The 15,795-nt window shown below is 46.2% G+C and overlaps 1 protein-coding gene across 4 annotated transcripts in view; it reads right to left on the reverse strand.

Annotated features, from left to right (window-relative positions):
- The window catches only part of Bcorl1 (BCL6 corepressor like 1), a 67,442-nt gene that overhangs the window by 18,225 nt on the left and 33,422 nt on the right, over nucleotides 1–15,795 (reverse strand). For all 4 annotated transcript variants that reach the window (XM_078034292.1, XM_078034291.1, XM_013356054.4 and 1 more), the window contains 5 exons: nucleotides 12,477–12,642; nucleotides 11,281–11,361; nucleotides 8,955–9,344; nucleotides 4,858–5,081; nucleotides 66–287 (listed from right to left, as the gene is read on the reverse strand). In XM_078034292.1, the coding sequence (XP_077890418.1) occupies nucleotides 66–287; nucleotides 4,858–5,081; nucleotides 8,955–9,344; nucleotides 11,281–11,361; nucleotides 12,477–12,642 (1,083 nt within the window). The remainder of the gene's footprint in view (nucleotides 1–65; nucleotides 288–4,857; nucleotides 5,082–8,954; nucleotides 9,345–11,280; nucleotides 11,362–12,476; nucleotides 12,643–15,795) is intronic.

Consider the following 15,795-nt stretch of genomic DNA (forward strand, 5'->3'; position numbering starts at 1 on the left):
ACAAGACACTCCCTCAACAGAGGCCCAGGCCAGTGTCATGTGTGGCCACAGGGGAGCTGGCTCACCTTATAGCCGAGACGTGCTGCCCGCTGCAGGAGGGTCTCACCAGCATTTTTGTTCACAATGAGCCGCCGTGCCTCTGGGGGGATCTGCCGAGTTGTTGGTGACTCTGAGGCCTCCTCTGGGCCGGCACTTCGGGACTTAGAGGGTGTACATGGTTCAGTGGGCTTCACTGGGGTGGGAGATTTGGGAGATCGTGTCTTCTGTTGGCTCCAACGACCTTTACCCTGGAAAGCAGAGGTGCAGCCCTGGGTCAGGCCAGGCAACCAATCTCATCCATCATGGCCATGCCACTTGGCTGCCAAGGCCATCTCACCTCACCGGTGTTTCACGTGGTGCTTTGCTGAAAGTACCCCAAGTGGCCGTAAGACCACTGCCAACTTTGAGGCTAGAGGTTGAGCAGGTCACACTAGCCATGTGGAGCATTTGTTAGATCACCATGGCTTCCTGTGCACTCCCACCATGGGTTGGGGAGTGAAGAGAATCAAATCTTAGCCCCATAAGCCATGGAATGATAAAGGGTTTGGGAAAGTGGGGGTACAGGGCATCCCAGCTTCTCTCAAGCACTCTGCAGGCCTTTGTTACCTGCCTCAATGTCCCCTCACGTGGTCTGCATGAGCCATGTCTATAAGTAACGAGGGCAAAGCGAAGCGGAGACAGCTGTCATTTAAATAGTCACACTTCTTAATGCTTTTACTCTTATTGCAAAAATCTCCCCCCAACTTCCCACCTCACGGGCTTTTCCCATCTTTCACCACACCCAGCCCCCAGATCATATTCAGGCCCACCTGAGGTGCGGGACCAAGCTGAGGCTTGGGAACAGGACAGTGCTGAGTTTAAAGCTTGCCTCTGCTACCCACTACCTGTAACACCTGCAGCCTGGTCCAACCCCTCTGAGCCTTTCGCCCTTGCAGGGTCTGTGAGATAATGAACTACTACCCAATGAACAGGGAAGGAATTTACAAAATGTTAGTAGAGTCCTGTCCTCACAAGAGGCACCTGGGTGCCTCCCCCCTGCCACCGCTATTTTGAACTGAAATGTCTATGCAAGTTCACATGCATGTTCCTACCATGGCATACTGGTAGGAACATTGGTTTATGGGGGCAAGTAACTTGTTTCTTTAATTCAGGGGTCTTTAGAGCAGAAGGAACTCGAGGAGCTATATACTTAGGCAATAAGATGTAAGAGCCTCTTCTGTCTGGACCTAGGTTAGATGGTGTGATTTTAAACTTGGGAGTTGATGCCATAGTTGGATGAGACTTGGGAAGGGTAAATATACTTGGGAGTGATGTGAATCATTGAAAGCCAGAGGGAAGACTGTGGCAGCTACCCTCCAAAATGGCTCTTGAGGATCCTCCCCACCCGGTGACATTCATTATTTTGTGTAACCTCCTCCTCCAATGGATAGAGCTAACCTATATAACCAGTGGGAGACTGCAGAAAGGACCATGTATCACTTCCAAGGCCAGGTCCTGAAAGACATTGTGGCTTCTGCCTTGTTTTCTTTTGGATCACTCACTGTGTGGAGAAAGCCAGCTGTCCCATATCATGAGAATATTCAAACAGCCTTTTGGGGAGACCCATGGAAGCATGGAAGGGAGGCCTCCTGTCAACAACCATAATCAACTTGCCAACCATGTGAGCCAGCTACCCCAAAAGCAGATCTTCTGGTCCAAGTCAAGCCTTCAAATGAATATAGCCCTGGCTGACACCTTGACTGCAACCTCATGAGACCCCAATCCAGACCCAGTTAAGCTGCCCCTTAATCTCCTAAGCCCCAGAGACTGTATGAGACAATATATGCTTATTGTTGTATTAATCCACTACATTTTAGAGTGATTAGTTACACCACAATAGAGTTAATATATATACTTATCCAAATCCCTCAGAGCATTAAGATTTCACTTAAATCCTATATACTCTACACTATTCTACAACACCTCTGATCCCACTCCTTCTTTCTCTGCACATCTGGAGCAGAGAAAGAATCACAGACTCTGATGTCTGATGTCTCACTTTCTTATTTCTTTCCAATGTTTTATGTTTTTTGCTGGTGGTGGTGGGGTTTCTGTGGATTGAACCCAGGGTGCTCCATCCCCAGCCTTTTATATATTTTTTAAAATTTTTCAGATAGGGTTTCATAAATTACTGAGGGTCTTGTTAAATTGTTAAGGCTGGTCTCAAACTTGCAATCCTCCTGCTACAGCGTCCCAATTTCCTGGGATTACAGGCGTGCACCACCATGACTGGTTGGTGTCATTGTTTTTAGCATTTTATGGGTAAGTCTTGATTTCCTCTGCTAAGATTTTTTTAAAAAAAACTTTTTTGAGACAGGGTTTTACCATGTTGCCAAAGCTAGCCTCTAACTCCTAGGCTTAAGAGATCCTCCTGCCTCAGCCTCTGCAATAAGCTATCAGGCTAGGTCTTAAGCTCCTTGGGGGCAGGGTTTATACTGTCACCTTCTATTTAGTTTCTTAAATCACTGGACTCAGAACTCAGGGTCATCCCTGAGTCCAACAGATAGGTATTGTGTGAGCCATGTATAGAGCCTTGGGTGGCCAAACCTAGGAAGACAAAGTCAGAAAAGGAGAAATAGCAGAGAAAAGATGAGGGGTCAGGGCATTTATTTCCTCTGGTAAATCCCAAGATCACGAGAAGCCCAGTCTTCATCCCAAAAGGGCAGAGGTACAATCCCTAGCAGGAAGACACCAACTATGAGGGTATAATGTTGCTTTATTGCCAGGAGAATGGGGCATTTAATGGTAAGACTGGAGGATGCTGGGTAAAGTACCAGGTTTTCACTAAGCCAAGCCAGAAGCCAAAGGGTGACTCTCTTTCTGGGGGCCAGAGCTGCCAGAGAGCAGGAGGGAGGCTGCCTGAAAGAGGGAGGAGCAAGAACAAGTAGGGGGACCCCTCCCCCTCTCCACTTCCCCCTGGCTCAGAGCCCTTGTGGGAAGAAGCCCTTGGCCAATGCCCCGCTTTAGTGCTTCAGAAGCGTCCCCCTCCCTCCCCCGCCTTGCTTTCCACTACAAAGCCCATGCCATGGGGGCAACCAGAGCAGGTGGTGGGGACTGGGAGAAAAAGAAAGGCGGGAGGGAGAAAGGGAGGCCCTGAGGAGGGACAAAACCCTCTCCAGGAGAACATTTCAACAGACACACTGCCAGGCAGAACAACCAGACAGAAGCATCAGAGTGTGTGGCTGGTTACCTTTGTGTGGGACTGGGCCATCTGAGTGTCTGGGGCAGAACAGGGGAAGGGGAGGGGGAAGCAAGAGACTGGGACGCCCACCTTTTGCCAGAGCTGCTCAGGGTTGCAGTGTTTCCTGCCTGTTAGCCCCCTCCCCCTGTGTCTCCAGGATACAGATAGAAGCCACCCATTCAGAGTCTGTGAGGCACATGAAACCACTGGGGCTGCAGAGGTAGACAGGCCTGCTCCAAGTCCCAACTCTGGCCCTCTGGACCACTAAGTGACCATGAAATGAATCCCTCACCTTCCCTCAGTTTCCTCACTATAAAATGAAGATAATATAAGTACCTAAGTCTCCAAGATCCACCACAGGAATTAAGAGCAATAACATGAATGAAGCAGAATTAAGAGCAATAACATGAATGAAGCATTTAGCACAGAACGGGGATTCCTTGCTCTTCCCTTAAGCCCCTCTCTGTCTTTCTACCACTCTGGGGGTGAGAGGAAACGGATGCCACACCATGCCTCTGTCCCCTCATTCGTGCCTCTGCCTGAAGCACAAGGATGCAGACCAACCCTCGGAGAGTACTCTACCGTTATCAAAGCCTGTCACAGACATTGCCTCCTTTGTTCCCCCAAGCACCCTTGTGAGACAGAAAGGGCATGAAGTATCAACTCCATTTTTAAAGATGAGCAAATAGACTCGAGTACCTTGTCTGAGCTGGAACAGGGTTCTGGAGAGGGGGGAGCAGAAAGGAGGGGAAGATAAGCACCCACTCTTTGACAGTGCTATTCAGGGATCCCTGCTCAGGAGCTGGAGAGAGCAGTAAGAATCACAACCACCAAAGCGAGCCCATTATAGCCTGTTTGGGTTTTTTGATTGTCAATGACAAATACTTATTATGGGTACAAACTTTACCTTAGACCTTCACTTTCTTCAAATGCAAAACTCACCCAGGATGAGGACTAATATTTTTTTTTCTAAGGATACAGGGTAGAACCCAATAACAATGCAGTGAGCATCAGATCCAAAAGAGATGTCAATTTTGAATGGGGGTGCCTGGCTGATTGGTGAGTGCCCACTCACTTAGTCAAAGGAATGGGGGTGGGGGGAGGCAGCTATAACTTGGACCCAAATAGAATTCCTTCAGCTCCACCCTCAAGCAACCTTTGTCTGGACATCAAAACCCTTGCTTCTACAAGTTGTTTTCTACCTTGATTGACTCAGAAAGCTCCATGATTGGTTTCCAGTGAGTTAAGCCCAGACAAAAGCTTCTTGATTGGATGTTAACAAGCTATTCAGGCTAACATCCTGCCATATTCTTTAACTCTTCCTTAACTCAAAGGAGATCCAAGGATTGTAGAGGAAAAGTCATGGTGGGCCAAACTCTATAGTTGGCTATAACTTTAGTTCCCATTCTTCAAATCCACCCCAACCCTTCTAGAACTAATTTAGAACTCTTTAATAAACATGGGTTAATTTGATCATTCCCATCCACTCCCTCCCTGCCCTCCCCAAGAAGATTCCTGCTGGAGGAGTTTGGTGGAAAGCTCCCCTGCCACACACACATACTCCTGTCCCCTGCCCTGTTCCCCTGGTGGCCACACACCTTTGACTCTTCTGAGACGTTTGCCATGTGCTTGGTCTTGCACTTTCGTTTTCCTGATGGCTTTTCTGAATTGTCAAGGCAGGCTGGCTCCTCCAGGTTATTTGGGAGGAAACCATTTGGTGAATCTGAGATCCCCTGGGCTTTGCTGGGCAAGAGAAGGTTCCTGTTCCTGAGACGATGCTCCGAACTTTGGGAGGGAGTCTTCTGCTTACGATTCTTTGAATCTGGGCAAGAAACAGGAAAGAACAGATATCAGAGAAATGCAACACTAAAAAGCAACGCCATCCTCTAAGATGAATCAGAGGACTTTGGGGATTCGAATCACTGTGCAAAGTTGTGTAACTATTAGTTCTTGGTATATTATGCAGTGCTGACTATTCCACTCAGTGCTTCTCAAATGGACAGTATAGTTCAACACAAAAGTCCCTCCTCCACAAGCAAGAGACAGCTCCCAGCCCTGCCAGCAGGGTGGCAGCTCATCTGGCTATTCCCAAGATGAGGGTAATTTTAAAGAATTTTCCCTAGCCCAGAAATCAGAATTTCTTTTCAACTTTCTCTCTGTCCTCTTTGTCTCGATCTCCAATATAAAAACAAATCTATTCAGGTGTGTTGGCAAACACCTGTGATCCCAGCTACTTGGGAGGCTGAGGCAGGAGGATCACAAGTTTGAGACCAGTGTTGGCAAATTAAGAAGATCCTGTCTCAAAGAATAAAAAGGACTGGGAAAGCTGGGTGCAGTGGCACATGCCTGTAATCCCAGCTGCTGGGGAGGCTGAGGCAGGAGGATCACAAGTTCAAAGCCAGGCTCTGAAACTTAGCAAGGCCCTAAGCAATTTAGTGAGACCCTGTCTCAAAATAAAATGTTAAAAAGGGCTGGGAATCTATTTGAGTGCCCCTGCATTCAATCCCTGGTACCAAAAAAAGAGGCAGGGGCTGGGGATGTACCTCAGTGGTAGAGCACCCCTGGGTTCAATACCCAGTACTGCAAAAATACAAATTTAGTGGCTCCACTGAAGTATCAGTATAGTAAGGTGGCGGCTACACATAGAAGGCTGCCTTTATGGTCTATCCAGCTAACTGTCTTGTTTGTCACTCTCTGAGGACACAAAGATCAAAGCAACATAAACTCCCCAGGACTAGAAGGTGTCATGGGCCTACTTGGCTGGTGGGCAATGGAAGAAAACTGCCACCTTCCTTGGTTAGAAATCAAGTCACTGGTGTCACTGAAACACACGAGGCCATATCTCTATTTCTAACCACGGCCCACTGAACAAAGTGCATTCTAATTTCAAAAAGGCCTGCTGGGAACTCCATTAGCAAGAGCCTCAACCTTAGGGTTTGCCCTAAACTCCATGTGTAGGGGCGAGAGATTGTATTTGCTCTCATCTCTTAACATCAGTGTTGTGTGGCATGGCCACTCTGTGACTGGACAGAACCAAGCCAGAAGCTCTGTTAGCCTGTTTCCACACCTATAAATGGAGAGAATATAATCCACATCCCAGTAGTGGTAGGAGAATTAAATGAGATCATACATGCAAATTCCTTTACAAAGTGTTATAAAAAGTAAAGCACGATTATTATCTTATTTAAATGCAAACTCCTCAGTAGGGCCATGCCTGTGTGTTCTTTATCTCCCCCATGGGACTGAACACAAGTATTGGTTTTTTGCCTAGCACATGGCAAACGATCAATATGTCTTTGAAGGGAATTAACTATAACCTCAGTTTCTCTACATCCTGAAATGAAGGCATTGAGATCCAAGAGTTTTCAACTCACCTCCAGCCACGTGGACTCTCATGTGTGACATTGCCATGGGCAAACCCAGATATGAGAGTCATGATTCCAATATGGCAAACTGTCTGTAACTTATGTACAACTCCTAAAGCCACCTCTTTTCCCCAACTAGCCCTAGCCCACTGTCCAAGAATTTCTATGCTGGATGGTCTCTAATGGCACTTCCAGCCAGAACATCTAGACCAGGGCTTTTGATGCAACACGTTTGGACTGAGGCAAAAGAGGAAGAAACAGAATGATGCCTTGTAAGGACCTCAGGAAGCATGAAGAGCCATATTAGAGCATTTAATGCCACAAAAAAAGAAGCAGCCCCTTCCCCATTTACCCAGGGCAGGGAAGGCTCTGGAGTTTATTCAATTGCAGAGGAACAAGGGCTTTATAAGAGTACATAAAGGAACAGAGTGGAGGTAACAGGTGTGTGAGGGGAATGACTCTTCCTACCCTCTCCACAGGATGAAGCCAAGGTTGAAAGGAAAGGTCACAAGGCTCAGACAGGAGGAGGGTGACCTGCTTGTCTGACATTGATCTGAAAGACAGGTAATAGTAGGAGGGACTAGAATTTCCTGAGGAGAGACATGTATGTCAGACAATTCTTGCATGAAAATGCCATCATTAAATCTGGAGGCAGTTAACCAGACCATATGCCAAAGCCAGCTGCCTCAACACAAAACACTTAGATACATCCATGGAGGGATAATGACCTATTTTCCACAACTGGAGCTGCCCCCAAATCAAGCAGGATGCTCTGATCACTGGTATTCTCCCATGTTACTTCCTGTTGAATGCTACAGAGAGCTCTCTCCGCACTGGGTAGTAAACTGGACCAGGCAACTTTGAAGGTTGTTCTAGTTCCAAGAGCTGATAGCTCCATAGGAAGCTTCCAAGCTAGGAAACCACCCCTCATTAGAGAAGATCAGGTGCAACAAAGCTCCTCTTCATCCTAACATAAGTGGCGCAGGCCAATGATTTGACAACTCATTCATGACCAATCCATTATGGTTCTGGAAAAAGAAAGGGAAAATTGCCCCCACTCACTCATACAGTTGAAAATTAGCTCAATTACTCTCTTGAGCACAAGGATAGGTATCATATATATGTCCACTTAAATAGAGTCAGAAATGAGGCTAAGCTTTCTTTGCAGTATTGCAAACCCAGAATCTACTACCCACTTGATATGAGGTCATTCCATTTTTAGCTAATAAGGGAGCTGCAGGTGTTTACCAGCAGCTCAGAATGAATACATCATAGGAGACAATCAATTGTTGTTTCAAGGGTAGAGGTCAGAGAATATAAGGGGGAGACAGAAATGTTTTAATCAAACACAGAGATCTGCCTTTTTCTCAATTAAAAACCCACTACAGGGCCAGGTATACAGTGTGTGCTTGTAATCCCAGCTACTTCAGGATGTTGAGGCAGGAAGATTACAAGTTCAAGGCCAGTCTGAGAAATTTAGCAACATGTCTCAAAAAAAAAAAAAAAAGACTGGGGATGTGGCTCAGGCTCAGAGGTAAAGCACTCCTGGGTTCTATCCCTAGTCCAAAAAGAAAAAAAGAAAGAAAGAAAATCCACCACAGGAATGGGCTTGAATAGTATTTAGTGGAGCATTCTGATATTAGCTTCTTGTGCCAGTCTGTGCCTTCATGGTCATATTTTTTAGCATCTGGCATGGCCAAAAAAACACTTGTTTTTCTCTTTGGACTACCTACTTTTCCAACTAATGTCCAACAAAAAAAGATGCCACCTTGGGTCACCTCAAACCTTCACTTCTGAATAATCTTTGTGGTTTTAACTGAGAAAGCAAAGTTATACCCATTTCTACTTGACGTTCTTCTATTCGTCTGAGGGAACCACTGTACTTTTGTTTAGTTTAGGGGCTGGAGGTATCTCAGGAAAGATGATCAATGCCCTCTTTTTTCTTGATCCCAAGATTCCAGGAAAGAAAACCTGTCTTCCTCAGACACCACTCCCCTAAGCCAACCAGAGGACTCACTGGTATGGTGTTGGCCCATGCCAAGGATGTCATAGTGGCCTGGCCCACAGGTTCAGCTAACTATGGGAAACCAGAGGGCTTAGGTCTTCATGTCCTCAGCTCACCTGAAGGTCAGTCAGAACTTATTCAATCTCAACCTCTTGGGGCTGGAGATGAGTGACCCTCTCTGGCAGCTGAGATCATAGCACCAGGTTTCTATAGGTACCAAGGCCTTGGGCTGCTGTAGAGCAGGCAGAGGTGGGAACATGGTGATGCCCCAGGGTTCTCAGAAACCAACCTTGCTGCTGGGACAGTATCCCCCGGCCAGCCTTACCTGCTCTCCCTTTCCGCTGCTGCTCTTCTTCTTGCTCGGTCAGGTACTCCCCAGTCTGATATTTTCGGCTCTTCTGCCGTCTCCGTTTCTTCCTCTTCACCAGCCCCTCCTCCTCATCTTCCTCCTCTTCCTCATTGGTGTCCCACATTTGCCGGGCGGCCTCTGTCCTCCAGGGCATCTCTCGGGCTCGCCACAGGTGCCTGCGGCCCTGGCTCAGCAGAGTCTTGTCCTGGGCATGATGGCTGCGATACTGGGTGTCCCGCTGAGTCTTTCTCACCTTTCGACGCTTAGCTGGGGTGGGGGCCACCTCCTCCTCTTCTTCTGTGGGGAAGACTTCCTGGCTTCCCATGTCATTGTCTGCCATACCAGCAAAGGAGCTACAGATGCTTCCTGTGGATGGGATGTACAAAGGACAGTCAGGTATCTCTTCAGAGGACTAAGAATGATGTTGACAAGAGTGCCCTGCACTTGGAGTTTGAAGGTCTGGGTTCAAGTTCAGGTCTGCCATATATTAGTTAAATACTTTGGGAAAGTTCCTTCTGGTTCCTCATCTATAAAAAGGGAATAATATTCTCTCTTTGCTGACCTCACAGGGCTGTTCTGGGGATCGAATGAAATCTTTCACTGGTGTTTTACAGAGCCCAGAGTATCATACAACTATCAAGTATTAAAAACACACAGCTTTATTCATCCACAGTGCTGTGTCACTTGAACCGACTTCACAAACTCTTGCTTCCTGCTTACAAGGTGCCAAGCATTGTGCAAAGAGCAAGAGAGAGCTACAGGCTCCAGCTGACTGGGAAACAGGGGCTGAGTGAAGGGTGAAGGAGGAGCCCCTGCTCACTCTGTGGCCCCACCTGTCTCACTGACAGAGCCACCCTGGACAAGCAGACCATCACAAAAAAGTCTCAGAAAAAAGCAAAGCAAGGAGTCCCTTTCCTGTAACAGGCCCTGGCTCAGTCAGGCCCAAATGTATTGCAGCAGGCTGTCTTCCCTTAAACTGACCCCACCTCCTACCAAGCTGCCAAGAGTTCAGGGGTGGAGCTGTCTCCTCGCCCCTCCCCCCACCCAGCTGCAGCTGTTCCTCACCGCTGGGCAGGCACTTCCCCCTCCATTCACAGTCACCCCAGGATGGATGGCACCTTTCTGCTCCTTTTGGGCCACTTTGCCAAGAGGCCATTTTCTCTACTTACTCTTTCCTGTACCTCTGCTAACAACAAAAGTACAATCTTAAATTGGCCTGGTTTTGCACTACAGGAGATCTGACACCTTCCTGGGAAGCGGCTGTGAGACACTACCATCTTTCTCCCAAGGCCCAGCTGTTAACTTGACAATCCCAGGACCCCAGTGAGGTCAGTAGCAGAAAGAAATGGTTCTAGGGGAACACAGCTGCCCTTGACCCAAGTTTCAAGTGGGTCAGACCACTTAAAGATAACAGCTCTCCAGCAAACCTTCCATTATATGGACCAGGCAGGGAACGAAGTGTTCTGGTTAATCTAATATTCTGGTTAATACAGCATCACCACAGAGATCACACAGGGATCACCAATTTTCAAAGAATCAAATACACTACAATGTGTTTAACATGAAAATGGGACTGGCAGTAATGTAATCGCTCTCTGATGATTCAGAGGATACTTCAGGATTTTGTGAGACCTCCAGGCCATCATTATGAGCCCCAATTACCACCGCGCTCGCCATGTGCTGAGGTGCTGTTTAATAGAATGTCAGATCATTGAGTTTACAGTGTGCCCTGCTTTCCCATTCCATCCAATTTGCATGGAAATCTGGGTGAAGCAGGGCAACATCTCCAATCCTGTGTACCAACATGGAGCAGGCAAAAGAGAACACAGACTGGAAAGGACTCTTTTTTTTTAGGCCCTGGGGATTGACCAACATAAATTCAGGGTGCCAAAAGTGAATCTGAAGGCCTTGACAACTCAATGGCCTTTTCAATTCTGATGATGCCTGTCACATCAGCCAATAAGACCCAGGTCCAAAGGTTATATCTGTACCTGAGATGGGCCCCAATAATCATGAGATGCCAAAGCTGAGTAAACCAGCTTTTCTGAGTGGCACAGGCCTTTCCTCTTATCAGCTCCCAATAAGAGATGTCATCACTGCTCTGAAAACCTAAGCAAATAGTCCTAAAACCATGGGCAACACTTCTAGACCCCACCCAGGGCTCTCTTGTATCTGCATTTTAGCCCAGTGAAGCAAATTCCCAACTTTCCACCTGGGTCAATGGCAAAAATCACTTAACCACATGTCTACCTCTCTGTTCATAGAAGATGCCAAGACGGACCACAACCTTGGTCTCACTCACCAGACTGACTGCGTGTTCGTGTGCTCAGAACCACTGGGATGAAGTCACGGAAACTGCTCTTTGCTTTCTTTTCCAAGGAACCTAGAATTATGTGTGGTTTGGGGACAGAAGGCAGAAACATCACAGTCAGAATCTAAAAACTAAAAAACCCACTCAAGAGGCTCAGGTGGGAAAATCAAGGTGGGAGTTCTTATTGACTTTATGGTTATCCAGGGCTATCCTCACTAGCTCCTCTTATACTGCCATCACATACCTATCTCTTTTAGGGAAGGAGCTTTTCCCAGTAGTTTTTGAAAACTGGGAGTTGTGTCATTTTTGCTGACACCAAAAAAGGCAATGCACACAATCGATTCAGTTCAATAGCACACCAGAAGGTAGAAGACCCAGCTGTCCCTATGACTTGAAGGCTCTGCACCTCCACTGAGTTATAACTGAGCTGGAAGAAGTCCCAGAGAAGGGCAACCTCTATGAACCTTAAAGTACTGAGTGAGGTGGGAAGACAAGAGCAGGGGGTGGTCAACAGAAGAAAACTGTTATATAAGAGCAACCTAGAAGAGGCAGGTCATGTCAGATGAGCAAGGCCATGAACAGGGACTGCTGTGGTCAGACAAGCCTGGGAGTCTCTCCCTGATGAGGGCACCCAGGGACCATCTATGGCAGAACACACAGGTCTAGTACATACTCCCCCCACCCCAAACATCCTGTTTGCCCATAAATGATAATGAAGGTTTAGGATATCTCTAAACCCTTGTAGCTAGAGAGCTAGTGATTTCTTTATATTTTTAGAATGGGAGTTTTCCAGTATACTCAAAGGTAGAGAAAACAGCATGATGAACCTCCATTCTGCTGTCTAACAGGGGTTCTAATAATTTTGTCTAAATCTTCCTAAGCCTGTTTCTTCCTCAAGCCTAGACACATTGCAGGGAAATGGGCTGGCTACTCTGTTACAGGACTGCCATCTGTCTGTCTGCAAATCACTTCCTTGGCTTTTGGAGTATGCTGTTTTTTAATGTGGGGGGCAGAATACGCCCCTGCTACCTCCCCTCTCTTGTCCTTGACATTAGCGATAGCAACTATGTCTCCCTTCCATAGTGAAGAAGGCTCTCTCTTCCAGTCTCTGGGTCCCTCTTCTCCTACCAACATGCCACAGGACTCTCTGCAGCCCAACACAGAAAGCTGGGGCCGCTGGGGCCTACCTTCCTCATGGCCATCAGCTCGTTTTCCTGGAGATTGGGACTCTGGCTTTGTTTGCTTCCGGTGCTTGTGCTTTCCCCTGACTCCATTGTGCTCTTTTCCTGAATCTGAAGCCCCCCTGGGGCTTTTCTTGGTGGGTTCCTGGGGGTCACTGAGAGGCTTCCGGCACTGTAGAGAGGTAGAAAGTCAGGTCTGAGATCAGTTTTGCTTAAGAAAGTTCTCCCAGGGTTGAGCCAAGCACCCATTTCTGACACATGAACATGAGCTGCCCAGGGTGGGGCGGGCAGAGGAGAGGGACTCCAGGGAACTAACAGAGGCTCTCCTTGACTGAATCTAGTGCCCTTGCTGGTCCCCATAGGCATTCACACCCCATCACTTTAAAGAGGTCTACAGAATCTGTGCTGACAAGCCACTGAACACATACCCAAAGTCATTTTAAAAGGTGCAAAGTCAGGCCCCATATTCTCTATACCCAACACCAATGGAGTGATGGTATTAAACAAAAATGCCTCTTCTGCAAGTTGAGCAACTACATTGTTCAAATAACATCATTGTGAATAGTATTGACACCAATGACTGAAAATAATTCTCAATAAGGGCCAAGTGAAGAACCTGTCTATTTTCATACGCAAATTAATATCAGAAAACAAATTCAACTAAAGCAAGAACATGGCACAGGAGAAATTCCCATCTTCCTATATTTTCAGAAACACAGTTTAGAGATCCCAGCCTGGTTAATAATGACACTTTATACTCTGCAGCACTTTCAACTTTGCAAAAGGCTCTCATGTCTATTATTGGAATTTTTTTCTTCCCAAGGACACTGACAGAAGAAGCTATCCCCAGTGAACAGATGAGGAAACTATAGCTCCAAGACTAGAGGTTAAATGACTTTTCCAGGGCAACACACAGCCCAGTGTATACTCACTCAGGGGCTGCCATGTAGCGGGCCACCTTGTGAGTTGGCTAAGTTGTGCTTGCAGTGAAAAAGATGAGGAGCTGGGACTAAGACCCATTGGGACTGACACCCAGAGCTTCTGGCCGGACTCTGGGCTCCCACATCAACTTTCCTTTTTTTTAACATTTATTTTTCGATTGTAGTTGCACACAATACCTTTATTTTATTTATTTTTATGTGGTGCTGAGGATCGAACCCAGGGCCTTGCACGTGCTAGTCGAGCACTCTACCAGTGAGCCACAATCCCAGCACCCCCACATCAACTTTCAATGCTCTCCTTCCCTACTCACATCCTCAGCTGCCTTTGTTCAGCCCCAACTCCCACCTACTAATGGGACATTGCACGTGTACCATGGTTGTCCTTACATGCTGCAGTTTCACTCTTAGCCTAATAGTCAGATTCTTATAAACTGAGGTTTCTATGTGCCACTAAACAAGAAATAGGGCACCAGGCACACTGGCACATACTTGTAATCTTAGTTACTCAGGAGGTTAGATCAGAAGGGTCACAAGTTCAAGGCCAGCATCCGCAACTTAGCAAGACCCTGTCTCAACATAAAAAAATAAAAAGGATTGGGGATGTCGCTCAGTGGTAAGGCACCTCGGGATTTAATCCCTAGTACTCTCCAAAATAAAGAAGAAAAGAAAACAAAGAAAGAAAATAGGGCAAGTAGGGAGTACAGAATAAGCAAATCATTAGAACAATGAAAGGAGGTTTTACGAGGAAAAGAAGAGTTAAGGCTGCTTGTTTTCACCCTAAACAGATCTGTCTCACCTTCTAGAAGGTTATCACCATCTAGCTCTAGTTAAGGAGACAGCAGATTTCTTACTGAGAAAGTATTTGGGGGGTGTCTCAATTCTTCAGGCACAGGAAGCCCCCAGGATCCATCAGATTCCAAGGATTCCCCCATCCCATGAACTTGTCCTCCTTCTTAAAATTCAGAGGAGGGTTGAGCTTGAAATTCAAGTTCAGTTTCTCTCTTTGCTTGCTGCCAGTTCCTACAAACCCAAGTGTTAGGAGAAGGAAGAATTGGGAAGGAAAGACAAAGATGGGGAACAGCTGCTTCAAATCTGACCTTCAGGTATGGCCACGGGAAAAATTATTTTAAGTTGGGGAATAAAGTTAAACGCACATAAATTTGAACATGTCCTATTTATTTCTGCATATCATTTTTAGCTGGCTCTTTCATGTACAGATCATTAACTTTTACTTCCTAAGATAGACAAAAACAAGTAAAACAGAACATCTACAAAGGATTTCTGTGTGTATCTTGTGCAAGGGCATCCATGAAAGTAAAAATATATTGTGCACTCCAACTCAGGCAAATAGTCAGGAGGACAGCAAGATCACATAAGATGAATTTTCTGGTTAACAGAGTTTTGAAATATTTTCCAAAGAATTTTCCAATGAATGAGAAGACAGTAAAATACACCCAGTATCAAAAGAAGCACAACTTTCTTTGCTGATGATCCAGAAGGCCGCTGAGGATTTGAGAGATGTTGGGCAGGTGATATAGGCATAGGAGACTATTCTGCCTCTGGGTCATGCCCTGAAAGGAGCTGTTTTGAATTAACACCTGATCTTAGTTTGCTTATCAATGGCTTCTTTCTCAGGAAAATGAAACAAAAGAAAGAAAAAAGTTGCTCTCCTGAAAAATACATTTACTAAATGGTCACAGACAGTTGGAAAGGGCTGCTTTCTAGCCACCCTTCAATGCTGTCACTTTGTTCTCTGCCCTCAGCATTTGTCAGTGGGCCCACTGAACTGCCTGTTCATTTCATATAAGAAGGAGTGGTTTGGGGCTGGGGTTGTGGCTCAGCAGCAGAGGGCTTACCTCACATGTGTGAGACCCTGGGTTCGATCCTCAGCATCACATACAAAAATAAATAAGTGAAATAAAGGTGTTGTAGACTGGGGATGTGGCTCAAGCGGTAGTGCGCCCATCTGGCATGCATGCGGCCTGGGTTCAATCCTCAGCACCACATACAAACAAAGATGTTGTGTTTGCCAAAAACTAAGAAATAAAATATTAAAATTCTCTCTCTCATTCTCTCTCTCTCTCTCTCTCTCTCTCCTCACTCTCTCTTTTAAAAAAAAAAGAAATAAAGGTGTTGTGTCCAACTACAGCTAAAAAATAAATATTAAAAAAAAAGAAAGGGTGGTACCTGCCTGTCATTGAGTCATGGGCAACACATAATATAAGAGCAGAGAATATGTCTATTTCATTTCTAATACTAAAAATAACAATAGCAGTTGCCAATACTAACTGAGCATTTACTATGTTACAGGTACTATTTTTTATTGCAGGACTGGGGATCAAACTCAGAGCCTCATATATGCTAGGCAAGTGGTCTACCACTGA

This window comes from Ictidomys tridecemlineatus, chromosome X, assembly GCF_052094955.1.
Source record: "Ictidomys tridecemlineatus isolate mIctTri1 chromosome X, mIctTri1.hap1, whole genome shotgun sequence".
NCBI classification, from domain to species: domain Eukaryota; kingdom Metazoa; phylum Chordata; class Mammalia; order Rodentia; family Sciuridae; genus Ictidomys; species Ictidomys tridecemlineatus.